The 27,577-nt window shown below is 53.4% G+C and overlaps 1 protein-coding gene across 1 annotated transcript; it reads left to right on the forward strand.

The window, feature by feature from the left end:
* Positions 1 to 1,624: 1,624 nt before the first annotated feature.
* Positions 1,625 to 26,896, forward strand: NCAN (neurocan). The gene is made up of 16 exons (XM_004384360.1): positions 1,625 to 1,635; positions 5,801 to 5,880; positions 6,738 to 7,127; positions 9,790 to 9,964; positions 10,074 to 10,201; positions 10,759 to 11,052; positions 12,856 to 13,446; positions 13,618 to 14,005; positions 14,135 to 15,006; positions 19,619 to 19,735; positions 20,870 to 20,983; positions 22,572 to 22,730; positions 23,782 to 23,864; positions 24,881 to 25,025; positions 26,003 to 26,185; positions 26,751 to 26,896. Exons 2-16 carry the CDS (start codon positions 5,808 to 5,810, stop codon positions 26,894 to 26,896), a joined length of 3,858 nt encoding a protein of 1,285 aa, XP_004384417.1. The 5' UTR covers positions 1,625 to 1,635; positions 5,801 to 5,807.
* Positions 26,897 to 27,577: the final 681 nt, after the last annotated feature.

The raw sequence follows: 27,577 nt of genomic DNA on the forward strand, positions 1-27,577 counted from the left end.
CCATTTTAACCATTGTAACGTGCACGTTTCAATGGCATTGAGCACATTCATGGTGTTGGGCAACCATCACCTCTATCTAGTTCCAGAACTTTCTCATCACCCCAAAAGGAAGCTTCATACTCATTAATAGTCACTCTCCATTCCCCCTCCGCCATACCCACTTTTTGTCTCTGCTCTGGACATTTCATGGAGCGCTGATGGTGTAGTGGTTAAGAGCTTGGCTGCTAACCAAAAGGTGGGCAGTCTGAATCCACCAGCCCAGCCGCTCCTTGGAAACCCTAGGGGGCAGTTCTACTCTGTCCTGTAGGGTCACTATGAGTGGGAATCGACTCAACAGCAATGGGTTTGGTTTGGGTTTGGACATTTCATATAAATGGAATCATGCAGCGTGTGGTCTTTATGTGTGGCTTCCCTCACTGAGCGTAATGTTTTTGAGGTTCATCCACACTGTAGCACGTATTAGTGCTTCATTCCTTTTGAAACTGTTATTAAAAACATAGGTAACACCACATTTGCCAGTTCAACATTTTTCACGTATGCAATTCAGTGAGATCAATTACATCAATCATGTTGTGCAGCCATCCCCAATGTCCTTTGCCAAATTTTCCATCCCCATAAACAAAAACTCATTGCTTCCTAAACAATAACTACCCCCCCCCACTCACCCTCCTTCCTGCCCCTGATAAAGTTCATTCTTTTTTAGGACTGAATAATATTCCATCATGCGGATCTCGACATTTCCAGATGGGGGTCTCCCCCTTCAGGGTACACACATGCCCTCTGCCCAAAGCAAGTACATTCCTGTGCCAGCAACAGTACGTACTGGTGGTTGGCAATAATGACCAGATGAAGGAATGCGCGTCTCTTACCAACTGGGGGACTAGGGGTGTCCCTACCTTCTTTGAACCTCTGTTTCCTCGACTATACCAGTAAACCATTGATTCGGACTCACTGGACCCCCTGTGTGTCAGAGTAGAACTGTGCTCCATAGGGTTTTCAGCGGCTGATTTTACGAAAGTAGGTCGCCAGGCCTTGTTTCCCAGGCATCTCTGGGTGGACTCGAACCTCAAACCTTTCAGTTAGCAGCCTAGCGCATTCACTGTTTGCACTATCCAGGGACTCTTTCTGTACTGTAAATGGGGTAAAACAATAATTGTAGCCAAAACTCCTTGGAGCGTGAGCCCTGGGGCGCCAGGCAGGCCAGGGTTCTAATCCTAGCTCCGCCCTCTCCATCTGCGTGACCTTGGGAAGCCACTCTGCCTCTCAGGGGCTCAGTCTCCCTACCTGTAAAATGGAGCTGGCCCCACCCCGGGGCCTGATGGGGACATTGAACGAGGATCCTGGTGCAGGCTGGATGGGGAAAACCAAGCGCGGCTTCTCCCTAGGTGGGGTGAGCGGTCGAAGAGGGGGGGATTTTAGGCAGGGAAGCTCTTTTCCTCACGCCGCCGGCTGCCTCTGGCTGGCGAGGGGGCGCATGCGCAGCGCAGCCTCGCAGCCCCTTTATAAGCCGCTGAGGCAGCGCTGAGGCGAGTGAATCGCAGGGTGCAGGGGCTGGACCCCGCGCAGAGCGAGCAGAGCCCGAGCGTCCTTTGTGCGGGGCGGCAGCCCCGGAGATGAGTCCGAGCTAGGAGCCAGGTGGGGGCTCCGGCGTGGGGAGGGGGTCGCGCTGGGCCAGAGGACCTCGTGATTGGAGACTGCGCTCGGGATTGGGGAGGGGACTTGGCATCAGGGAGAAGCCCCCGGGATGGAGAGGGGGCTGGTGGGGGAGGGGAACCCCGGCTGGGGTGGGAGCGGGCTTGGGAATGTCGGGGCGAAGGGAGGGAAAGGGGTTTAGGGGGAGGTTGTCCGGGGAATGCAGAGACGACCCCAGGGTAGGGAAGGGGCCAGGATGGGAGTGGGTCTCTGGTTTAGGGAGGAGGCCCTGGGGGAGGGGCACCCCGAGTTTGGAGAGAACCAGATGCTGGGTGGGGGACTTCGGAATGAGGCACCCCCTGGATTAGCTGAGGCACCCCAAGATTTTAAGTGGGGATTCCCAATTTGAGGCTGAATGGAGGATCCCAGGCAAGACTGCAGCGGGGAGGGGGCCCCCAAGATCATCCTGAGAGGGATGGAGGGTGTCTGTGCTGAAAATGAATGAGACCCCCGCGTGGGGGAAGGGGCACCCCATAGTTTCCCTGCCCTTTTGGGCCGGCCCCAGTCATCGCATCCTGACTCAGGGAGGAGGCGCTGGGGGACCCCATTCCCAGGAGGTCCTCGTTGTTCTCTCGGACCTAGAGTTGGGGTGTTGTCCCCTCCCCCAGGGAATATAGTAGGTCTTCCCAGGCGTGTACTGTGTAGGGACACAGCACTGGATGTTCAGAAGCTGTGAGGGGCACCCATCCCTGAGAGGGGGGTCAAACCAGCACCTCCTCATCTGCCCACGTGCTCACAGCAGGACACAGCCCCTTGCCTTGCCCCTTCATTCCTTCTGTCCATGTAGACGGGTGCGGAAGCCCTGGCTTGTTTGGTTTGGGGACACAGGCTCTGGGAAGTGGGGACTGGGACCACAGGACCAGCCTGGGCAGGAGCGAACCCCAGCCCCTCGCACGGGGCTTTGTTCCTCTCAGCAGCATTAATGGGAGAGGAAGGCCAGGAGAGGGTTGGCATCGGCCCCAGCGGGGAGCACAGGGTGTGGGGGGGGATGGACGGGGAGCAGTAGGAGGTCTGTGAGTCATGGGACACTGGAGTCCCAGCACCCTCACTGGCTCATGGTCATCCTCAAATGGAATGCACCCCCCCAGGAGGTGGAGGCTTTGTGTGTCTGCCTGATGGGGTGGCAGGTGCCCAGGGGGCCTGGGGTCCTCTCTGAGTTGATGGGACTGAGGTTGTGTCTTTGTCAGGAAACTTGTGCTGGGCCCACGTCGCCAGGTGGCAAAATGGTGTGTGTCTGCCGGTCACCAAGGCCACATTTCTCCAGCCGGGCCGTGCCAGGGGCTGGCAAAGCCATGTGTTTGCATGTGCATACGTGTGTAAGAAGCTGTGTCTGATTGTGCAAGGCTCATCAAGGGGTTTACTTAGGGGGCGTGAGCCTGAGGGTGTGTGTCTTTGTGCCGAAGATGTGCCTGTGAGTCCCTGTATTGTCTCTTTGTTAACGTTCCTGTGAATCTGTCTCGCGGGTCTGTGTCTGCCATGTGGCTGCATGTGTCCCCGTGTGTATGGAGAGGCCCCTCTCCGTGGGCTGGTACTGTGGCCCTTGGGTGTAGGGGATGTGGAATGTGGCCTGTGTGTGGAGTTGAGGAGCTAGCACGTGGGGCCCCCCCAAGGGGCACCCTGGGATGTTTGATGGCTTGGCTTTCTTTCTCCTGCAAGTTGTTCCACCTTCACACCCAGGCACACAATGCACACAGACTCACTGGCCAGAACACACGCGTGTGCGCCTAGCCCCTACCAGGGGCGTTCAGACCCGCACGTGCAGAGAGAAAGCACAGAGGTCTCTTACGCCCCACCAGTGCAGGGAGCTGCCTCCCTACCCTCCACCACCGCTCACACATCCTCAGGCCCCCAGGGCACAACCTCACACACACCCCAGAAGCACACCCACCACAAACACACAAAAACAGCCACTGCCAAACCTACCCAGACAGGAGTGGGTGTCAGCGAGACACACACACATACCATCTAAGGCTACCCCTCCCCCAGTGCCCAGCGCCCAGCAACCCCTACTTGCATATGTATGAGGCTCATACATTATTCATGAGGGGATGAGCCCCAGACAGCTGTGTAAATGCTCACCTCTGGCGGCCCTGGGAGGAGGTGTTTTGAGAGAAGGGGTGTGTTTTTGTGAGGGTAAGTGTTGGAGTGGGGACTGAGAGAGGGCCTGGGTGTAGGGAAGGGGGCGTGCCCCTGAAATTCTGTCTGTCACTGTTGTGCAGCTTGATATATTTGGATGGGCGCACGAGGCACTGTGCACACAAGGCTGCTGTTAAATTTAACATTTCTAAGACCTTAAAGTCTTAACTCATTTCATCCCCTAGATAACCGTATGAGGTAGGTACTGGAGTATCTTCATTTTACAGATGGGGAAACTGAGGCACAGAGTGATGAAGCAGCTTGTCCAAGGTCACCAAGCATGTAAGGAGTAGAGGCATGAGTGTGTGGGTGTGAGACTTGTGTGAATGTGTGCATATGTGTGAGTGTGAATATGTGTGCATGTGTGAGCATGTGTCAGTGTGTGTATGAAAGTGTGAGTATGGATGTGTCAGTGTGTGCGTGTGTGTGAGAAAGTTGTGAACACGTGTGCATGTGTGTGTGAGAGTGTATGTGTGTACAAATGTGAGTGTGTGAATTCCCTGACCTCACCCCTTCTAAGGCCCTCCTGCGGCAGTCACAGCCAAGAGTCCTGCCCCATCCCAATCCCGTAATGCCCGGCCAGGCCTGACCAGCCATCAGGGGACCCCACTTGCTTGGGTTCCCCAAGGGAGAACTGAGGACAGCCTGGAATGGAGGCAGAAAGTGCTGAGGTTCACCGATTGGTAGTTGGGAGCACTAATCCGTAGCCTGGTCTCTGCCACTGTGTCACCCTGCTGTGTCACCTGAGGCAAGTCGCTAGCCCTCTCTGTGCCCCATGTGTGGTTAAGCGGGATGGGCCGAACCAGGTGGGCTGTGTTGCTGAAGTGCCCTTGAGAGTTCAGCACCACGGACAGGTCCCTCCCAGCCTCCTATCCCTGGCCTCTGGGAGCTGGGGAGGGGGCAGCTGTCCTGCACAGCCCCAATTCTGGGGCTCCATCCTCAGCTTTCCTCAGGGCTAATCTTTTAACAGGGTTGTGTGTGTGCAATGGCTGGGCTTGCACATGATGTTCTCATTTCTCCTCTGCCCCACCTCCTGAGCCTGGCTCTGTGAGGGGGAGGCTAGAGGGGTAGGGAGCTTTGGGAAGGGGCCACCTGCCCAGAGTCCCAGTCCCTGTCAGAATACGAGGTCTGGGAGGACACTGCCATAGCCCCTTTGCCTGGAGTGGGGCTTGCACAGAGTAGGCACTCAATAATTGTCCAGTGTATGCTCATAGGCCACAGCCCCTATACAGGGCTGGCCCCACGGCTGAGGTTTCTCTGTGGGCTGTGGAGGCACCCTCGCCAGGCATTGAGAAGTCAGGGAGGGTAGGGTGGGCTGGGGCAAGGCCCCCTCTTCCATCTGGGAGTTGGCAACACCTCAAAAATCCCAGTAACCAAGAATAGAATCCTGGCGACAACCAAATCCTGGAATTGAAGCTGAGAATCGTGTCACTCAGCAGACCCAGCTTAAAGCCTGGGGACCCAGGGAGGACTGGGGCTGGCTGCTTCCCTCCAGGAGCCCCCAGTCTGATGGGGGAGGCCAACCTGAAAAATGGGATCCCTATCTGGTCTATGTGAAGGTCGATAATAATAATGGCAGCTGAAATTTATTGCTTCATATCAGGCACCTTAAAGCATTTTAAATGCATTGACTCATCTCTTCCCTTCAACCACCTGATATTATTCCCATTTGACCCACAAAGAAACTGAGACACAGAGAGATTAAACTACTTTCCCAGGGTCACACAGCAAGGAAGAGGCAGAGAGACAACCCCATGTCCGACTCACTCCATGCTTCTGACCATGAGGCATCACTGCTCGGACTCTGAAGCCAGCTGTTCCTGGGTTTGAATCCTAGCTCAGCCCTTGCTTGTTCGCTGTGTGACCTTGAGTGACTCATTGGTCTCTCTGAGCCCTGGCTTCCCATTCTCAGAGGCTGGGAGGGTCCTGCTGTGGCTTATCCTCCCCCGCCTCCCTCTCCATCTCGTTCCAGGTCCAGGATGGGGGTCATGTCTGTCTGGGCCACGGGCCTCCTGATGTTCCAGGTGCTGCTGCTTGTAGCTGGGGAACAGGGTGAGTTGGCTTGCAGGGAGGGAGGGGCTGGGGCCTGGTGGGGTTGACAAGCTGGGGATGCGTTTTAACTCCAGAGCCTTCTCCTGCTGGCTCCCTGGCTTAGTCCAGAGAATAGAATGAATAGATGAAAAAGGTCTTTGAACAGTCAAAAGTGAACCAGACACATGAGACATTATTTTTAGTCATTGCCAGCGGAGGCTGAGGTTCCTGCCTCTTTGCTGATATGAGCTAGACAGAGAGATAAAGACAGATGAGGTGAGATTAGTTCCGAGATTGATTAGTGATATCTGCCACAGGTTGGGCAATAGAAAGGGAGTGGTGGTCAAAAGGCCAGGCTTTGGAAATCCCTCCTTGATCTGCTGTGTGGCCTTAGGCAAGTGGTGTCACCTCTCTGAGCCTCAGATTCTACAACCTACTAAAAAGAGGATGCTACATCACTACCTCTATAGATGGTTAAGAAGATTAAATGAGCTGATTGCTATAAAGTGCCTGGCATATAGAAAATACCCCAAAACAGCATTTCCTATCCACGGCTGCCCCTTGCTTAACTGTTGGGGAAACCGAGGCTAAGAGATGGAAAGTGACACTGGGTCTCAAACATGTCTCCTTACCCCTGTTCCCATACAAAGAGGCCTCCCGGATCTAGACTTTGAGTGGAGGCAGGACCATAAATGAGTCTGACCCTATTGCTCTCCTTCCGCTTGGATGAAACTCATAGACCTGTCACTGCTTTGTGGCATCGTGTAGGCAGCCTGGCCTCCCTGGCCTCGGTCTCCCCATCTGTGAAATGAGGGAAGTAGCAGTCTCTCTGGTCCTCACCTTTGAGTCAGGCCCTTTCTCTGCCTCCTCCCTCCCAGGCACACAGGATGCTGAGAAGGGGCTCCACATGCAGAAGGTGGGGTCGGGGTCGGTGCGGGCTGCACTGGCAGAGCTGGTGGCCCTGCCCTGCCTCTTCACCCTGCGGCCCCAGCCAGGCATGGCCCGAGATGCCCCTCGGATTAAGTGGACCAAGGTGCGGACGGCGTCTGGCCAGCGACAGGACGTGCCCATCCTGGTGGCCAAGGACAATGTGGTGCGGGTGGCCAAAGGCTGGCAAGGACGTGTGTCGCTGCCCACCTACCCTGGGCGCCGTGCCAATGCCACGCTGCTGCTGGGGCCACTGAGGGCCAGCGACTCCGGGCTGTACCGCTGCCAGGTGGTGCGGGGCATCGAGGATGAGCAGGATCTGGTGCCCCTGGAGGTGACGGGTCAGTTGGGGTGGGGGTGGGGCTAGGGCCAGAAGGGGGAGGGGCTAATCCAGAGACCCACCCACGGTTTGGCGTCTTAGAAACGTGCCCTAAACAGTGATCCCCTTTGGTTCCTCTGATGGAGTCACAAAGAAGGTCCCTGTGGGTACTAACATGCCTTTAACACCACTCTCTTTTAGTCAAGAGAACAGCCTCCAACTCAGTCTCCCACAGGCCATAGTATCTAGGAAGGATTTCATCCCCTTGTTGTAAGTCTATTTTGTGGTTACCTAACTTTATATAAGGGATCCCTGGTGGTGCAGTGGTTAAAAGTGGTCGACTGCTAACCAAAAGGTCGGCAGCTGGAAACCACCAGCAGCTTCACAGGAGAAAGATGTGGTAGTCTGCTTCTGTAAAGATTTACAACTTTGGAAACTCTATGGGGTCACTATGAGTCGGAATCAACTTAACATCTGTGGGTTTAACTTTATATAGTATCAGTTGTTCAGTGGTAAAATTCTCACCTTCCACGCAGGAGACCCAGGTTCCATTCCCAACCAATGCACCCCATGCACAGCCCCCACCTGTCTGTCAGTGAAGGCTTGTATGTTGCTATGATGAACAGGTTTCAGCAGAGCTTCCAGACTAAGATGGACTAGGAAGAAAGGTCTGGTGATCTGCTTCTGAAAATCATCCCATGAAAACCCTATGGATCACAACAGTTTGATCCACAACCAATCATGGGGATAGCACAGGACCAGGTAGCATTTTGCTGTGTTGTGCATGGGGTCACTATGCGTCAGGGGCTGACTTGACAGCAGCTAACAATAGTTTTATGTAAGGCAAAGGATATTGGCTTTTAATTTAAAACAAGAATATAGCAGGATCCCTGGTAGAGCACAGTGGTTAAGCAGCTTGGCTGCTAACCGAAAGGTCAGCGGTTCAAACCCACCAGCTGCTCCGTGTGGTGATGTCTGGAAGCCTTATGGGGCAGTTCTACTCCGTTGACTCATCGGCAATGGGTTGGGTTCTTAAAATCCACATAAGTGAATATGCTTAATAAAATAAGAATATAAAATGTTCCTTAAATAAATTTATTTAACTTTTTAAAAAGCGAGGCTATTTTTAAAAAAGCAAGCTGATTAAAAATATATATTATGTAAATAACAGTCCTCTAATACCTGTTTAACTAATTCCTTATATTAAATTCTCTCTGTTGAAATATCCAGTGTATTTTCTGTTTTCCTAAGTGATCAAGATAGACAAGGCAAAAAAAGAAAAAAAAAAAAAATTAAAGGAAATCCCCAGAACACAGCCTGGCTCACAGTAGGTGCTCAATAAATAAATATTGGATGAACAATGCAGCCAATGGATTGTTGTGTGGAAAGTGTTCCACGGACTCCTGCTAGGAAGCTAACTTCCCTTAACCTGTTGTGTGATCTTGAGTAAGTCTCTGCACCCACCCCCTGGGGCTCAATGTCCTCCCACCTGTGAACCTGGGATGGTGAGACCAAACAATGTCTCACTGCATATTTTATGGAGTTGGCCCACCATCCCCCTTCCAAAGGCCTCCCTTCTCAAAACCAACAGACCTCAAAGAAAACTGATAGGTGGCAAAGGCAGTGAATCCCACATCTGAGGTTGTTTCATTCACTCAACAAAACATTTCTTGAGCACCTACTACGTGCCAGCCCAGTGCTGAGGACATGCCATGGATGGGATCAGCTGCTGCCCTCTGGGAGCACTCAGTCTGATAAGATGGAGCATAATATTTAATTCCTTTTTTTGCTCATCCATTTCTTTCATCCCTTTTGAGTCACAGTGAGCCATTATTGATGCTTCCTGGCCTGACTTACATGCCACCTCCTCCAGGAAGCCTTCTGTGACTCCATCCCCAGTCTGGGCAAGAACTGGCCTCCCATTGCTGCCTGTGCTTTCCCCATCAGGGCATGCCCTTAATTCCTAAAAGGCAGAATCCCTTCTCCATGCCTCCTGTCATCTCTAGGGCCTACCTCTGGTCATGGAAGGTGACATCTTTGCAGTCAGATTGTCCTGGATTTGAATTCTGGCTCTGCTTCATACTTGCTGTATGACCGTGAACATGTCCCTCAACCTCTCTGAGCCTTAGTGTCTTCCTCTGGAAAATGGGGATACTCATAGGATTTGTGTAAGATTTGAAGAATATGATGCTTATAAATGCTTTGCACATAGTAAATATTTGATAAACTCTAACCCTTTATGGCAATTATTAAGGTCCCTGGGTGGCACAAACAGTTTGCACTCAACTACTAACCTAAAGGTTGGTGGTTTGAACCCACTTAGTGGTACTGCAGAAGAAAGGTCTGGCGATCTGCCTCCGTAAAGATTACAGCCAAGAAAACCCTATGGGGCAGTTCTGCTCTGCACGCATGGGGTCACCATGTGGATGGCAACGGGTTAGATTTTTTGTTTTTAAGGGTCATTATTATCAGTTTCTTCATCTGTAAAATGGGGGCATATCAGCTTTGCCCCCACCATCACCCTAGCACTGTGCGTGGTGCTGAGTGAATGAATGTGGTACAGGGCACACAGTAGGGCAGCAGGTCTATTACTATCAGACTAGGGTGATCATTCAGCAAAGGAGGAGGTATATTATTTAAGATGCCAGCATGAGTGGTCCCCCATCCTGTTCTTCCCCTTGCAGGCGTTGTGTTCCACTACCGGGCAGCCGGGGACCGCTATGCGCTGACCTTTGCCGAGGCCCAGGAGGCCTGCCATCTCAGCTCGGCCACCATTGCAGCCCCAAGGCACCTACAGGCTGCCTTTGAGGATGGCTTCGACAACTGTGATGCTGGCTGGCTCTCTGACCGTACTGTTCGGTGAGAGGGGACACGGCATAGGAAGATGGGAGGCTAACCCCTGGGGAAAGAAGGTCCTTGGAGGCCCCAGTAGCACACACCTGAGAGGGACCTCCCCTTGTCTTATCAGGTATCCTATCACCCAGTCCCGTCCTGGTTGCTACGGCGACCGCAGCAGCCTTCCAGGAGTGCGGAGCTATGGGCGGAGAGACCCACAGGAACTCTACGATGTTTACTGCTTTGCCCGTGAGCTGGGGGGTAAGTCTGGGGCTGGGAGGACCACCCCAAAGCACCTCTGAGCTCCGGATACCCTCCCTACCCCCATCTCTCCCTGAGTGCCCACCTCTCCTGAGTTTCACCCTGCAGCTAAGACCTGAGTTCTACTCCCCTGAGTCCCCCTCTCCAAGTCACCTCCTCCTTTCTGATCTCTATCCTCCTCTATGAGCCCCTCCCCCTCTTTGAGCCCCCTCTCCCTCTCAGAGCCTTCTTCCTGTGAGCGCCAACCCTCTCTGAATCCCTTCCCTCTTTGTGAGTCCCCTTTCCCTCACTGAGCTCCTCCGCCTCTTTGTAGCCCGACTTGCTCAGGGGCCTGAATTACTTCATTTGTAAAAAGAGGCTAAGCCCTCTCTTTTTAGCGCTGCGTAAGAGGACAAGGATGCTTGGGTGAGCTGGCCGCACCGCAGCAGTTGTCGCGGCGTGGTTAAACACACACCCAAACCCAGCCAGGTCAGGGATATTTGGACTGGAGTGGGACCCTCTTCCCAAGCAGGGGGAGGGTCCCCGGCCCGGCCTGACCCCCGCTGCCCCTCCCGCAGGCGAAGTCTTCTACGTGGGCCCGGCCCGCCGCCTGACATTGGCCGGAGCGCGTGCCCAGTGCCGCCGCCAGGGCGCCACGCTAGCCTCGGTGGGGCAGCTGCACCTGGCCTGGCACGAGGGCCTGGACCAGTGCGACCCAGGTTGGCTGGCTGACGGCAGCGTGCGCTACCCGATCCAGACGCCGCGCCGGCGCTGCGGGGGCCCGGTCCCGGGCGTGCGTACCGTCTACCGCTTCGCCAACCGCACCGGCTTCCCGACGCCCGCCTCGCGCTTCGACGCTTACTGCTTCCGAGGTGAATACAGCCCGTCCTGGCAACGGCCACGCCCCAAAAGGCCGTGACCTATTAGAATAAGCCCCCATCGGGCACACCCCTCCGTGATGCTCACACCCACGCCCCTCGATGGCGGCCACGCCCCAGTGATGACCACGCCCCCTGCTGGCCAAGCGACTGGAGAGCCCAAAACCAAACCTGTTGCCGTTAAGTCAATTCCAACCCATAATTGACTGCATAGGACAGAGTAGAACTGCCCCATAGGGTTTCCAAGGCTGTAATCTTCACGGAGGAAAGCCTGGTGGAGTAGTGGTTATAGTGCTACAGCTGTTAAGCAGAAAGTTGCGAGCTCGTAATCCACCGGGCGCTCCTTGGAGACTCTTATGGGGCAGTTCTACTCTGCCCTGTAGGGTGGCTATGAGTCGGAATCGATACGACAGCAACGGGTTTGTTTGTCCATTTTTTAATCTTTACGGAAGCAGATTGCCACATCTTTCTCTTGCGGAGCAGCTAGTGGGTTCAAACCACCCACGCTTTGGCTATTAGCCAGCACGTAACCACTGGGCCACCAGGGCTCCTTCCCAAAAGGACATGACCGATTAAAATAAGTCCCATGGACCATGCCCCATGGGGGGAAGCTATCCTCTTAGCCACACTCCCACACTGGCCACGCCCAGAAGTCTGTGCTCTCCAAGACAGTCACGCCCAGAGGCCACAGCCAGGGAGAATGCCCCAGAGGACATTCCCAGAAAGATAAACTCCAGGGAGCACGGCTCTATGGGAGGGCGCTACGACTTGTAGCCATGCCTGCAGGTGCCCAGCCTTTTTGTAAAATCTAGGCCAGATGGGTGCGCTAACCTTAGTAGCCAGCCTCTGATGCCACGCCTCTCATGAGGCTGTAATCGGGTAGGACAGGCCCAGGGAGGCAATGCCCCATAATGGTGCTACCCTTGTAGCCACAGCCCCAGATGCCACACCCCAGGATGGTGCTTCTTCTGGTGACCACACCAGCAGATGCTACGTCCTATGAGGGCTGTAACCTCTAGAACACTGGACCCAGATACCACACCCCTTTTTAAAACCCATGCTCGTTGAGGGAGCTACCCCCTACTGCCCACACCCGGAGGATATGCCGCTTGAAAGGTCACGCCCCTGAGATCCTGGTGGAAGCCAAGTCCTGGGGAGAGAGCCACGTGAAAACAGGTGAAGCCATGCCCCCAGTAAGGCCACACCCCTTGCAAGACCACACCCTAGCTGGAGCCATATCCAAGGCCTGGCTGTGGAAGCCGCTGCCTACCTGGGGGCATGTCCGTAGTACCCCCGGTGAGAGGCCACGCCCCCATGAGACCAAATACGCCCCGAAGGGCGCAACCAGCCATCCCAGCTATTGGGGTGAGTCCACAGGCTGGGAAGTTGCAAAGCTCAGCGCCCAGGAGTCATGTCCCTTCTGTAAGCGCCCCAGCCTGTGAAGGCCATGCCCTAAAAGTGGAGAGGGGACGGAGCCATGGCCCAGGACTTAGTCCAACCCTCCACCGGCTGACCCACACTCCTGGGAGCTGGAAATGTCTCTGTGACCCCCTTCTATGACCACTTACCTCTGACCCTGACAGAGCGCTCAGGTGGGCCCCAGCCTGAACAGTGGGGTGATAACTTTTCACTCTCTCTGAGGCTGGGGTTTACCAGAGACCAATGAGAAAGACAGAGAGAGACAGACTCAGAGATGCATAGGACTGTGCTGCAGCAGGCTGCAATGTGGGTAGACTTCAGGCAGAACTTCCTATCCAGTCCTGGGCCTAACACAACCTCTTCTGTTTTCTCCCACAGCTCATCACCCCCCACCACAACATGGAGACCCAGACACCCCCTCGTCTGGGGATGAGGGGGAGATTCTGTCGGCAGAGGGGCCTCCAGCCAGAGAAATGGAGCCCAGCCTGGGGGAGGAGGAGCCAGTCACCCCTGACTTCCAGGAGCCTCTGGTGTCCAGTGGGGAAGAAGAGCCCCTGATCTTGACGGAGAAGCAGGAGTCCCGAGAGACCCCCAGCCCTGCCCCTAGGGCCCCCACACTGGCCTGGGCCTCCATGCCCTCCTTAGAGGCCGAGGAGGCATGGCTGAGCACAGCGGCCCTCAGCCCTAGCAGCCAAGAGGGTACTGTGGTGGGAACCCACACCGAGGCCCCCCTGGCAGGCCCCACGCCCAGGAGGAAGGGGCGCTTCAAAGGGCTGAATGGGCGCCACTTCCAGCAGCAGGAGCTGGAGCAAGGGCTGGATGAGGGGCTGGAGGCTAGCATCCTGCCCCCAACCCCGGAGGCAACAGGGAACCACGTGGAGCCTCCCCGGGCCATGGAAGCCACCGAAGCCTCAGCCAACCCAAGCCCCTGGGACATCCTGACCAATGAGGTGGATGGACATGGAGCCCGTGAGTCGGGGTCCAGGGAACCCAACTGGGGGTCTGAGTGTGGGAAGATGTGGCCACCGTCAGGATGGGGAGTAGGCTCTGAATCTCCCGTCCTTGGTGATACTCAATAGAAGGAGCTGTCCTAGAGCTGCCCTGAGATAATTATTATTACTGTTGTTAATATCATTTCAGAATCCCCTGGTGGCAGGAGTTCCCCACAGCCCTGGATATGGCTTCCGACTGCAATCCCGCCCATTGGCCTGGAACTCGAAGCCAAGGAACCCAGCGTGAGGCCAGCTGCCTCCACCAGGCCCTGGCCCTCCTCAGAGGCCCCCACCCTGGCTCTCAGCCCCAGCACTGAACCCCAGGACGCCTCCCTCATGGCTACCTCCCTGGACTTCCCTGTCATGGCCATGCTGCGTGACTCCAAGCCATGGCTCCTTCTACCCCCTACACCTGTCCCCTCTGAGGGCCTTGGGGCTGAGGGGCATGGTGAGCCCACAGCTGCTTTCCCACCTGCCCCTGCCTCAGAAACTGAGGCCAGCCCCCAAAGCCTCAGCAACCCAGGGACATCTCCCCAGTTTCCCTCCTTGGCCCCCCCAAGACAGAGTGAAGAGGTGACATCTCTGATTCTCAGCGGCCACAGAGCAGGAAGCTCCCCGGCCCCGTCGCAGGAAGTCATAGACCCAGGAGCCAGAGCCATCACCAGCTCTACCAGTGCTGATGCCAGGGTAGTTGTGGGGACCAGCCCTGCTCGACTCAGCAAACTTGAGCACCCCAGCCCCAGCCCGTGGGCTTCCATGGGCAAGAATGTAGCAGCTGGCTTCACCCCTGCTGAGACCACTGCTGAGCCAATAGTGGCCAGAGATGTCTTGGGGTCTGAGTCTGGCGTCTTCAATCTGCCAGCCACCATGGACAAGGTGGACAGCGGTGGGCTGTACCTCCACCCCCAGGCTTTGCCCTCAGGGGGCCCTGTAGCCTCCTTGATGCCTGGATTCCCCCTATTTGACAGAGCAGGAAACCTGAGTTTGGAGCCTCAGGCAGCTGTGGATGAGCGAGACACAGAGGGCCCCACAGATCCCACAGCAATGGGGGACTCGGCAGATGCCAGTGGAATTTGGGGACCTGGATCCCATGTGGCTGAAGGAGCTGAAAACTCTGCCTTGAGCCTGCCGCTGACTGTGGATACAAGAGTGGTGACCTCACTCACATCCCTGGACCCAGAGGACAAGCTTGAGATCCTGACCACATCCACACTGGCATCCTCAAGCTTCCAATCCCACCCAGAGGCAGAGGGCCAGGCGGGGACATTGGGGGCCTCAGCCCCTCTGTGGGAGGGCAACCCCTCATGGACACCAACTGCAGCCATTGTGGATGAAGCAGCTTCCATTTCCTCAGGGGACCCCACCACCCCATGGGAGCCCCCTGGCACTCTGCTGCCCTCCTCCCTGGGCCCCAGGGAATTGTATCTGGAGGTCCTGGCAGGGGGCCCAGGTGTAGAGGGCCTCTGGGAGGAAGCAGCAAGTGGAGGAGAGGAGCCAGCCCTGCCAGGGACCCTCACCAAGGGGAGCATGGAGGAGGGTGAGTCCAAAGCCTCATGGCCAAGTCCAGCCCTCGGTGGTCAGGGCTTGGGGACCAGAGGAGCCAGAGCTGGGAGGGTGGGCTCTCAGTGGGACCGGAGTCTTTGGAGGTGGGGAATATGGGAATTCCTCATTGGGGAATAGGTGTTCCTGGCAGAGGGGCCAGCGTGGGCAAAGACCAGGAGGTGAGGTTGCTCTAGGTCTGTTTTGAGCACAGAAGTGTGTCACCATGGCCACTGTGTGGGAGTGATGAGGTTTTGGGTAAAGAGTTTGAGTTTTCGCATGGGCTTAGTCAACTAACCATGCCCACTCTGAGCCCCCCACTGCTGGGCAATGCTGAGGGCTGGCCCTCGGAGAACCTCAGGCTGGGGGAGACAGAGCCAGACACAGACACTCCCCAGGCAGAGCCACAGGGAGGGAGGTGGGGCAGGGAGGGCTTCAGGACAAGAGGCCCTGGAGCTGGCATTCCAGTGATGGGGATCATGGGGGTCTGGAGTCACAAAGAAAGGAGTGTGGATCCTGGGAGCGGACGGGAGTTGTTTACAGATGAGCAAAGTGAGGCTCAGGGAGGGTACATTGCTACCAGGGTTCAACGGTGTCTAGAGCCACATCCGGTCAGTCTTAGATGCCAGCGGAGTCCAGAGAACACCCCAAGCCAGGTCTGCCCCCAACTCAGTCTGCACAGCTCTGGCCCTTGTTTTACATCCTGGTTTTTTTGGTCAAGTGAGCTTGGAAAAAAAAAAAATGAAGCTAAGTAAAAAGCACTTTTTCCAAGCTGTAAAACACTCTTATTAATACAGTTGGTTTTTAACTTGCCCCATCGTTTGAAGGCAAAGTGTCGTGGTGATGGAAGTAGCAGGTGTGGGTTTTGTCACCTGCTCTGGCACCTTTGGGCTGTGTCCAGGTGGGATCCTCTTTACCTTTTCAAGATCCAGTTATTTTCTGCTTTGAATTTTTTTTTTGTTGATACCATGTGTTTTCATTAATAGAAGCATGCTGAATCATTAGGTGTTGTTACATTTTTGGTAGGTAGTATGGATGTTTTTTTTTTTTTGCCCCCTCCCACAAGCCTGCCCTAACAGTCCAGAGGGATATACCATGTCCCACTAATTCTACCCCCGCAGAGTCTCCCGCCAAGTCTACTGGGACATATATGTCAAAAATTTTTTTTTTAATTTCTATTTTCCCTACCAGAAATGCACATGCCTTGTACAACACCCTGTAGAAACAGTAATTTGCTGCACACGCCTGTTTTTTCAGTTTCAAAGAGTCATAAAGGCCCTGCCTTTCGGCAGCACTGTCAGTGGAAAAACAGCTTCCCAATGAACCTGAGAGGCAGAAAATATTGGTGAGCAACCATATATCCCAATGATCATAAAAGTTAGATGACCTGAAGACAGGCGGCCCCCGAGCAGGGGCACAACTGTCAATAAAGGCTACGTTTGTTGGTTTCTGTGTGTACCTGGCCAGTTCTTAGCACTTCGCTTTATTATGTAATGTATCATCCTTATGATTATCTTTACAGTCTTTATAATGAAGCAGTGATGGTTCTGTGGTAGAGCTCTCACTTTCCACACAGGAGACCCAACTTTGATTCCTGGCCAATGCACCTCATGCGCAGCCATCACCCATCTGGCAGTGGAGGCTTGCGTGTTGCTATGATGCTGAACAGGTTTCAGCGGAGCTTCCAGACGAAGATGAACTAGGAATTAAGGCCTGGTGATCGACTTCTGAAAATCAGCCCATGAAAAGCCTATGGATCACCATTGGCCCGATCCTCAGCCAATCATAGCAATGGCACAGGACTGGTCAGCATTTTGTCCCACCATGCAGGGGTTGCCGCAAGTCAAGGGCTGACTCAATGGCAGCTAACAACATGATGCTTATAAGTCCTCGTGGAACAAGGCTAAGTATAAGCCCTGTTTTACAGAAGGGGAGATTGAGACACGGAGAAGTTAAGTGACGTGCGCAGTGTCATCCAGATAAGAAATGTCCAGGCCATCAGACTGCAGGGTGTCAGTCTCAGCCACTAACTAGACTGCACCACCCTTATTTCCTTGGCATGCATAAATGAATGGAGCCGTGGGGAGGGGGTGAGCTGGCCCAGGGAGGGGGTGAGAAGAGGCAGGTAGTGGGGAGGCCCATCCTTGAAAGGGGCAGAGGTGGTCAGAGGAGTGGAGGGAGATCCAGGCGGAGAGGAACTGAGGAAGCAACGTTGCTTGGAGCCCTGTTGCCTGGCCTGGGTCTGTCCTGGACTTTTCTGGATTCTGTCTCAGACTGAAGCCAGTGGAAGCCAGGGCGGAGGGAGACAAGTGGTGCTGGGGGACACCCAGTCACCACCCACCCACCGCTTGCAGCAGAAATGCTAATGAAGCCAAAAATAAATGCAGCACCCGCAAGCGACTGAGTCACCGCCAGTCCGTGGGCAGGTGTCAGCAGCACGGGGTACCTGGTGGGGCTCACGTGGCCTCACCACCCTGAAGCCCCATGCATGTGCACACACGTGCTGGAGCCGACACACAGACACAAAGCCCCCCCAGCTGCCACCCCAGGTACAGGACTCAGCCACCACAGGGGGACACCTGTGGCATTCATTCAGTTAGCGAGCAATTATTGAGTGCCTGCTGTGTTCCAGGCCCTGTGTTGAGACCAAAACCTCTGTCTTCTGGAAACTGACATTCTAGAATTTTCTGCAATGATGGAAATGCTCTCCATCTGTGCTGTCCAATAATGTAGCCACAGCCATGCACAGCTACTAAGCACTTGAAATGTGGCTAGTATGGCTGAGGAACTGCATTTTCTTTTTTTTTTTAATTATTAAAATTAAATAGCCACGTGTAGCTAGTGGCTGCCTTATAAGAAGAACAGACAAGAAACAATTCTAATAAATGATTGAATTCTATTAGATGTTAGAAAGTGACTAGAGCACTAGAGAAAAATAAAGCAGGAGGCAGGGGAGGGAGGGCCAGGGGGTGGTTTGCAATTTTGGATTGGGGATGGGAGTAGGTTATCGGAAGGCTCTCTAAGAAGATGAAATTTGAGCAAAGCCTGAAGGAGGTGAAGGAGGAGCTATGCAGAGATCTGGGGGAAGAGCGATCTAGGCAGAGAATATCCTGTGCAAAGGCCCTGGGGCAGAGCCATGATAGAAGTGTTGGAGGAAGAATGAGGAGGCCAGTATGGTGGCAGGGAGCGGGGAGCGAACAAGAGGGACAGAGAGGAGGTGAGGGCAGGGAGGTGTCAGGGTAGATTATACAGAACCCTGTGGACTACAGTGAGGAACTTGGCTTTTCTTCTAAGGGTGATGGGGAGCCATGGAGAGTTCTAGGCAGAGGAGAGACATGACCTGACTGGTGTTCACAGGCTCCCCCTGGCTGCCGTGGGGAGAACAGACTGTGGAGGGTGAGGCTGGGAGCCAGGAAACCAGAAAGGATGTGACTGCTTGTTACCACCTCAATTTCTTGTGAGACCCAGGGCAAAACAGACACAAATTCTAGGTTACAGGTCCCGGAAAGAGAGCCTTAAACAGGGTTCCTGGAGACTCGCGGCCAGTCTTGGGCTTTGCCCTGTCTCTCGTATAGCTTTGAGTCAGGCTCTGCCCAGGGGGCCCTATCCTCCTCTGGGCCTCGGTTTTAGTGTCTGTGCAGTGCAAGGGCTGGGCATGGGATGGGGGTCGGCTGGGCTAGGATGGGGGCTTTTGCCCTCTCTCCCATGTTCCAGGGAGGGACTTCTTCAAGGGGCTGGAGACTACCCACCTGGGCATCTGGGCACTGAGGCGGGGAGGGGACCTGATTGGCTCCAGGGTAACCCAGCTGGGAGGTGATGGAGGACAGGGACCCACATTTTCTTATACCTCCTGGGTGCCCAGTCCCATGCTGAGTGATGTTGAGACCCCCAAAAGGCCCCAGGCTAATAGGGACAGATCTGGATACAGCATGTGGTCAGGACTGGGAGAGAGGGATGAACTATTTTATTCCCATTTTACAGATGTGGCAACTGAAATTCAGAGATGTTAAGTGACTTGCCCAGGGCTCCCTATTGAGTGGCAGAGCCAGGACTTGATCCGGGCCTCTCTGACTCCACAGCCCATGCTTTTAACCACTATAATGCATCACCGCTTGACACTGTAACCACTAAGCTTGCATCAAAAGAAGTTGAGCCACTACAATGAAGGTGGTGATAGTTCCCACTCTCCCCCGTGCTGTTCATACCCCACCTAGAACTTTGTGTTTATTTCTGGCACCAAATCGTGCGAGGTTCAGTGACCAGCTGGGCATGTCTAGAAGAAGGAAACAAGTCAGGGAGGGCCATAAACTCATGTTCCAGGAGAAGACTTCCTAAGAGAAACTTCAGGAAGCCCTGTTCAGTTCAGTCCAAGGACTCTGCCATAGGCAGGGCAGCCCACAGATGCTTTGGGACAGTTCCTGGAAGGAGTGAGCTCCCTGTCACAGGGGACATGCAAGGGAATTTGATGACTGCCTGCTGGGGACATTGTGGAGAGGACCCCCACAGAGAAGGGTTTGTGAGCAGGGCTTTGGGGGCCTGAGGTCTGGATTCGGAGAAGGCAAAAGAGCTGATGAGCTGACCCCTCCCCACACTGCTCATCTATCCTACAGACCCCTCTGATCCCTGCGAGAACAACCCATGCCTGCACGGGGGGACCTGTAAGGCCAACGGCACCATGTACGGCTGTAGCTGTGATCAGGGCTTCGCTGGGGAGAACTGTGAGATTGGTGAGTGCCCCAGACCTAGGATTTGATCCTAGATTTGTTTGACTCTATAGAGTCCTGGGCTCTAGGTCCCAGCAGCCATTGCCCTCCAGGACTCAGGGGATCACAAAACACTGGTTTCAGATGCCCTTCTCCCCTCCCCGACTCCTTCTATCCAGCTAAATCAGCCCCATTTTAGTAGGAGAACCAAACCATCTGCCACAGCTGAGCTCTCATCCTGGGGGCAATGACTCTAGTGTGCTGCCTCCCATTGTTACCAGGCAGGGGCAAAGAGGGGAAGAGAAAGGGATGATGTGGCTTAAGCCTCTCCCAGCCAAAAGCCCTAGGGGACCCTACCCTTTTCTAGGTGAGGAGGGATATAGGCACCACCACCAGAACTCTTGAATGCTAACCTCAAGCCCAATACAGGAAATAGAATTTATTATAGAATTATAACAATAAATATAAATAACATAATTTCTTAAGCTCTGTGCATCATCTCATTGACCCTCCCTTCACAACCACATTACTAATTACAGAATTACAATAATAAATGTAATCAGTAAATTCATTGAGCTCTATGCATTGACTTTCCACTCACAACGACCCTCAAGGGGGTGCTATTATTATCGCCACTTTGCAAAGAAAGAAACTGAGTCTCAGAGAAGGGCTGCAACTTGCCTGGTGTCATATGTGCCTCAAGTACCATCTATACAGGTATTGGTAGAAAAGGAGCTCAATTGAATATCTAGCTCTCCCTATAAACAGCTTTGTGACACTGTGCAAGTCCCTGCAAATGCTCTGGAACCCAGTTTCCTGTGTACCATACATTCCTAAAAGACTCTCTAGCTTTGGTATTCTATGGGCCTATGTACAAGAGAATAACTGTCATTCTTTTTGAGTCAGGTGGAACATTCTGCAGTGCTAACATCCTGGCCCTCAGCTGGCCCGGTGGCATCTGCTATCATTAATGCTGATTCATGTTAATTATGTGAGTCTCCACCCCCTTGGCTCACAGAGCCATTGGACCATCTGTGCAGACCAATGTCTGCTACCCAGGATGGACGGCAAGATCTTGACCCGGTCTTCTACCTGGTTCTCTGTGGGGCTTGGAGCCAGGGGTATGCTGACCCCTGACCCAGCCCCTCCCTCCTCCAGACATTGACGACTGCATTTGCAGCCCCTGTGAGAATGGAGGCACCTGCATTGATGAGGTCAACGGCTTTGTCTGCCTTTGCCTCCCCAGCTACGGGGGCAGCCTCTGTGAGAAAGGTGAGTCTCATCCACGACGTCAGAACAGTACCAGGAGTGGGGTTAGGTGCTTGGCTACAGGCTTCCTCCACACACTGCTGGTCTCAGCCTCAGGCTGTGAGTCTGACAGGAGAGAATTTTTTAGGTAAATTTCACATAACATACCCAACCGAGCCCATTGCTGTCAAGTCAATTCCAACTCATAGCAACCCTATAGGACAGAGTAGAACTCCCCCATAGGGTTTCCAAGGAACGCCTGGTGGACTCAAACTGCCGACCTTTTGGCTAGCAGCCATAGCTCTTAGCCACTACACCACCAGGGTTTCCTACATAACATGGGATTAACCATTTTAAAGTGCACAATTCAGTGCCATTTAGTGCATTCACAGTGGCGTGCAACCACCATCTCTATCCAGTTCTAGACATTTTCTGGACACCTTGTACGCATTAGCAGTCATTCCCCATTCCTCCTCCTCCAGTCCCTGGCAACCACTAATCTGCTTCTGTCTGTATGGATTTCCCTATTCTGGGCCTTTCATATAAATGGAATCATATAATATGTGGCCTTTGTGTCTGGTTTCTTTCAGTCAGCATAGTGTTTTCAAAGTTCATCCATGTAGTAGCATGTATCAGTGCTTCGCTCCTTTTCATGGTTGAGTAATATTCCATTGCGTGGATGGACTACATTGTGTGTATCCATTCATCCATTGATAAACATTTGGGTTCTTTCCACTTCTTTGACTATTGTGAATAGCACTGCAATGAATTTTCACGTACAAACATTTGTCTGAGTCCCTCTTTTCAATACTTTTGGGTATATACCCAGGAATGGAATTGTTGGGTCACATGGTAACTCTATGTTTAATGGTTTGAGGAACCGCCACACTGTTTTCCACAGTGGCTGCCCCATTTTACATCCCCACCAGCAATGGATGAGGGTTCCTGTTTCTCCAACATCCTCACCGACACTTGTTATTTTCCTTTATTATTATTATTATATATCTTATTGAGGAAAATCGTCCGGAAGATGGATTGACACAGTAGCCGCAGCAATGGACTCAAACACACCAACCATCATGAAGATGGTGCAGGACCGGGCAATGTTTAATTCTGTTGTGCATAAGGTTGCTGTGAGTCAGAACTGACTCCACGGCAACTAAAAACATTATTATTATTATAGCCATCCTAGTGGATGTGAAGGGGTATCTCATCATCGTTTTGATTTGCGTTTCCGTGATGACTGATGATGCTGAGCGTCTTTTCATGCACCTGTTGGCCATTTGTGTATCTAGAGAAATGTCTCTTGAAGCCCTTTGCCAAGAGGGAAATTTAAGACCTTCCTGAGACCATTTCCTGGGGGCCCAGGCACTGTGCATTCTCCAGGTTCACAAAGGAGGTGGCCAGTGTGGCCCCAAAGATCAGAGAACGAGCTGTCAGCACTGGGACCGGAGAAAAGATGTTACTATGGGGAAGTGGTGGTAAAAGGCTGGGGAGGAGGTCGGCGGGGCGTGGGATGGGACTGGGGAGAAGGGCAATCTAGCCCCACAGTGATCTGGTGGGACTGCTGTGCTCATGGCCAGTCCCCCTCACATTCCTATCCCACCCCCAGACACAGAGGGTTGTGACCGCGGCTGGCACAAGTTCCAGGGCCACTGCTACCGCTATTTTGCCCATCGACGGGCATGGGAGGACGCCGAGAGGGACTGCCGCCACCGAGCCGGCCACCTGACCAGCGTCCACTCGCCTGAGGAGCACGGCTTCATTAACAGTAGGGACTTTGGGGGGGAGGGTCAACTGCCAGTAGGGTGGGCAGTGGTGTCACCCACAGGCCCTTTGCCAGAGTCCCCCCAAGGGGCCTGGGAACACCACCTTTCCAAGCTGTACTCATTTGTGCAAGCCCTGTCCACTTATTAATTCACACTTCCATTAATTCCCATATTCACTTCATTCATTCGCCACATGATTACTGAGTGCCTGCTTTGTGCCAGGCACTGTTCCAGGCACTGGGGAAATTGCCCTGTCCTTGAGGAGTGATTTCTGGTGGAGAATACAGACAAACAAGTAACTATCTTAATTACATAAATCTGTAATATAGTTTTAGCTCGTCCTAAGTGTCCTGCTGACAAAAAAAATGGGGCCAGGGGATAGAGAGGGGGATGAAATGGAGAATGAGCTCCACACAGACCTAGGGAGAGGGCAGAGCGTTGCAGTAATTAAATCTGGCATTTACTGATTTATTCATGATCCCTTCTGCTGGGGCTTCTCCCTCGGTTCATTCGTGTTCCCCCATGCCATCCTCATTAATTCTCTCATTTGTTCACTCCCTGGTTCATTTGTTTCCTTTTCCTCAGTGGAATTAGATGTACTCCTCACTCACTCATCCCCACCCCCACCCCTGACGGGCGCTGACATGGGGGTCTCCAGTCCCCTCACCTCTCATTTCTGCAAAGAGAGAACGTGCCTTTAGTATTCCTTCCTCAGTACGTTCATTGAAGCCATAAATCATGGCAAGGCCAGGGCCTAATTCCAGCCCTTTCTGTGATACCCCCCGCCCCCAGGTAAGAGAGCAGGCAGAGTCCTCCCCTGCCTAGGGCGGGTGGAGGTGAGGACGCTGTATCCAGCCCACCTCCAAGGCTGGGGGAAGGACCTCTGCACCTTCCGCCCTGCCCCTCCCCCCACCCCCAGCCCACAGCCAGAGTCTGGGGGAAGGGCTGAGGTCCCCAGTCCTCATGATCTCCCACACGGCCACCTTCAGCCCACCTCAGAGGCTGGGGATGGGGCTGGGGTCCCCAGTCCTCACACCTGCCCCCCACCCGCAGGTTTCGGGCATGAGAACACATGGATTGGCCTGAATGACAGGATCGTGGAGAGGGACTTCCAGTGGACAGACAACTCAGGGCTGGTGAGTGGCTGGAGCCCTGGCTGGGGTCCCTGCCCTGAGGCTGCTGACGAGGACCCTGCCCAGCATGGAGGAATCTGGCCTGAGCCTCCTGGGCTCTGCTGTTGAGCCTCAGTTTACCCTCCTGTGCAAAGCAACCACAGATGGATGTCAAAAGTCCCAGTGGTTCTGAGATGCTGCGCCTGTTGAAAGGGCTCAGTGATGCCCAAATCTTGCTTTAGCCCTGAGTTTCCCTGCCCTGTAAATGGCCCCCATCCACCCAGTTGCTGAGGCCACAAACCTATGACTCATTCCCCAGATGTCGTCCCTTACATATACCCACTCCTCCATACCCCTTGCCTGTGTGCCCACCATTATTGCTCATTTGGACACTGACAGTGGCTCCTCACTGGCCTCTTGCCTCCTGCATGCTGGCAGGATCCTCCTCTGCCTCAAGCCCTCCCTGGTTCCCCATTTCCTCAAGATAAAAATCCACAACCCTCTCCTGGGCCACGGGACATGGCCCCTGCCCACTCTCTGGCCATACCCCGACTTGAGGTGAGCCCCATAAGCCTCCACTTGGTTCCTTAAAAAGGCTCAGTCCTGCCTCTGAGGTTTTGCACATGCTGTTTCCTCTGCTTGAAACTCTTTTCCCTGCCTGAATCCTTCTTATCCTTGAGTCTTCGGCTCACCTGTCACCTCCTCAGAGAAGCCCTCCTGGACTTCCAGGGCTAGGCCACCTTTTGTTCACAGGGCCAGGTACATAACAGATGCTCAGCTATTTATTTAACAGTGACCTGTGTGGAAAACAGGCTGTCAGGATTGTGGGTGGAGGGAGACGAGGAGGCTGAAGCAGGGAGGAGGATGCTGCAGCCTCCCAGCTTGGACCCTGCTGGCAGGTAAAATGGTGCCCATGTTAGAGATGGGAAAACTGAGTCCCTGAGAGTTTCAGTGGTCTGGCCAGGTGATTCCACAGCAACAGAGCCCGAGCCCGGGCCAGGACCAGGTCCCCTGAGCAACCATGCCCCCTATTCCTGCAGCAATATGAGAACTGGAGGGAGAACCAGCCGGACAATTTCTTCGCGGGCGGGGAGGATTGTGTGGTAATGGTGGCGCATGAGAGCGGGCGCTGGAACGACGTTCCCTGCAACTACAACCTCCCCTACATCTGTAAGAAGGGCACAGGTACATCCATCCACCTTCCCGCCCGCTCACCTGCCCCTTCCTCCCTCCACACAAGCACACTGCTTCAGCCTTTTATGTAAGTTTGTAAATATAAGAGTTAGCCCAGCGGAGTGGGTAAAAACCCCAGTTCTCACTCCCCAGCAAGTGTGCCCTTTCCTCCTGCCCTCGCTAACTTTGTGCATTCTCAAACTTTTTAATCTTAGTTCATATAATTGGCAAGAAATAGTATCTCATTGTTATTTTAGTTAGCACGTCTTTAATGATGCATGAGACTAAGCCACTGTTCATACATTGATAAGCCATTGATGCTTATTTATTTTCCTGTGACCTGCTAGTTTATATCCTTTGCCTAATTTTCTATCAAGTTGTTGATGTTATTGATTTGTAAGAATTCTTTACATATTAAGGCAATCATTTGTACACATTCTCATGTTCACCTCTCTCGTATACTTTTTTTCAGTCTTGCTTCCATTTCTTTGCAATTTTTCTTCCCTTTCTTCCTTTTGGTGAATGTGCTTAGCTGCTAACCAAAAGGTTGGAAGTGCGAGTCCACCCAGAGGTGCCCGGGAAGAAAGGCTTGGTGATCTACTTCCAAAAAATCAGCCACTGAAATCCTTGTGGAATACAGTTCTACTCTGACATACATGGGGTCTCCATGAGTTGGAGTCGACATGATGGCAACTGGGTTTTTCTTCCTTTTATTGCCCCCGCCATCTCCTCCATTCCCATCATATCCTATGGTTAGCATAAGAAGTAGGGAGTGGGGTGTGTACGTGAAGAAGGAGACGTGGTTCCTGTCCCTAAGGAGCTCCTGGTTTGGGTGGAGGAGACAGAGCCAGACACAGTCACTTCTAGCCCTGTGAGGTTAGGGCTGGGCAGAAGGAGGACCTGCTGGGTGTATTATTCCCATTGGGACAAGAAACCAGCTCAGCCACCTACATGGCCACAGCCCTAACTAGACGCCTGTCTGTTCCCAGTGCTGTGCGGCCCCCCTCCAGCAGTAGAGAATGCCTCACTCATCGGTGCCCGCAAAGCCAAGTACAATGTCCACGCCACCGTCCGCTACCAATGCGATGAAGGTTTTGTCCAGCACCATGTGGCCACCATCCGGTGCCGGGGCAATGGCAAGTGGGACAGGCCCCAGATCGTCTGCACCAAACGTAAGTGGCCCCCAGTGTCCCAACACAGATTTCCAGCTATTTGTTGTCAGCTGCTGTTGAGTCGGCCCTGACTCATGGTGACTCCATGCATAACAGAACGAGATGGAAACACTGTCCGGTCCTGTGCAATCCCCATGATCAGCTGTGGATTTGACCATTGTGATCCATAGGGTTTTCACTGGCTGATTTTTGGAAGTAGGTCACCAGACTTCTTCCTGGTCCATCTTAGTCGCTGAAACCTGTTCAGCATCATAACAACACACAAGCTTCCACTGACAGATGGGTGGTGGTTGCACATGAGGCACATTGTCTAGGAATCAAACCCAAGTCTCCCATATGGAAGGCGAGAATTCTACCACTGAACCACGAGCTATTTGTAGTCTCTGATTAAAACATCTTATTAGTATACACACTGATCTGGTAATACAGCCTTGGAGATAAGTGAGCACTTACCAGCCTGCCTGGAGTTTCCTCCACTTTCCCTCCCCTGAGGGGGCCCTCTGCATCAGGCCACCCCTTCTCACCACGTTTTGTCCCACCCTTGTTCTCCCTCACTTCCCTACAGCCAGACGGTATCATCGGATGCGGAGACACCACCACCACCACCAGCGCCACCACCTACGCCACCACCACAAACCGCGCAAGGAGCGCAGAAAACACAAGAAACACCCGGCGGAGGACTGGGAGCAGGAAGATGGGAATTTCTGCTGAGAAACCAGGCAAAAGAAAGCACAACCACCCTCCCATACCTCCTCTGGAGCCTCCACCTGGGGAGACACAGCCCAGAGAGAAACAAGAGGGTCCTGAAATCCCTGAGCCCCAAACCACATCCCCTCGTTCCCACATAATCCTTTGTAAAAAGCTCCTCTCTCCTCCTTCTTACGTACACAAGATCCTCTTGGCAGGTGTAGCCGTGTGTCTGAGAAGTCAGTTCTCGTCAGTCCGAAATCCAGAAAGTCTCCCAGTGGAGGGAAGCACAATCAGCAAATATCGTTCTTTTGCATCAGTTTAGTCTTTTGTTTGCAATGCCGATTGCCAGTTGTTGAAATAAGGCTTTGATAAGGGTGCAGGAGAGTATGTTTGAGATCGTATGAAGAAATTGCTTTTCACACCAGAGATTCAGGCTCAGTAAACTATTGGATGTCCTCACTCCAGGCTGAAGCCTTTATTTAAGGTCATTGGCTTTAGGAGTAGGAGACTAAAGAGAAGCACACTGCTAGAACGTGGCAACTGCTCTTGCTTCACCTTGGACTTTGGCGAAAGTTCAGGTTTTGGTCCTGGTGGATAAACATAGTGTGGCATTCCCACGTACTGAATTTTTGCAATGTTTTTAGAACAACCTCCCTCTGTGCCCTCAGAATTAGGGGTCAGAAAATCAGAGCAATATTTAGG

This window comes from Trichechus manatus, unplaced genomic scaffold (assembly GCF_000243295.1).
Source record: "Trichechus manatus latirostris isolate Lorelei unplaced genomic scaffold, TriManLat1.0 scaffold00122, whole genome shotgun sequence".
Taxonomy (NCBI): domain Eukaryota; kingdom Metazoa; phylum Chordata; class Mammalia; order Sirenia; family Trichechidae; genus Trichechus; species Trichechus manatus.

Excerpts from the sequence above, each read along its gene's own strand:
- NCAN (XM_004384360.1), top strand. The coding sequence starts at position 5,808 with ATGGGGGTCATGTCTGTCTGGGCCACGGGCCTCCTGATGTTCCAGGTG. Across the intron at positions 14,006-14,134 it reads AACCCAGGGACATCTCCCCA|CTCTACCAGTGCTGATGCCA; the intron begins GTTTCCCTCCTT and ends AGCCATCACCAG. Across the intron at positions 19,736-20,869 it reads TGGGGAGAACTGTGAGATTG|ACATTGACGACTGCATTTGC; the intron begins GTGAGTGCCCCA and ends TCCCTCCTCCAG.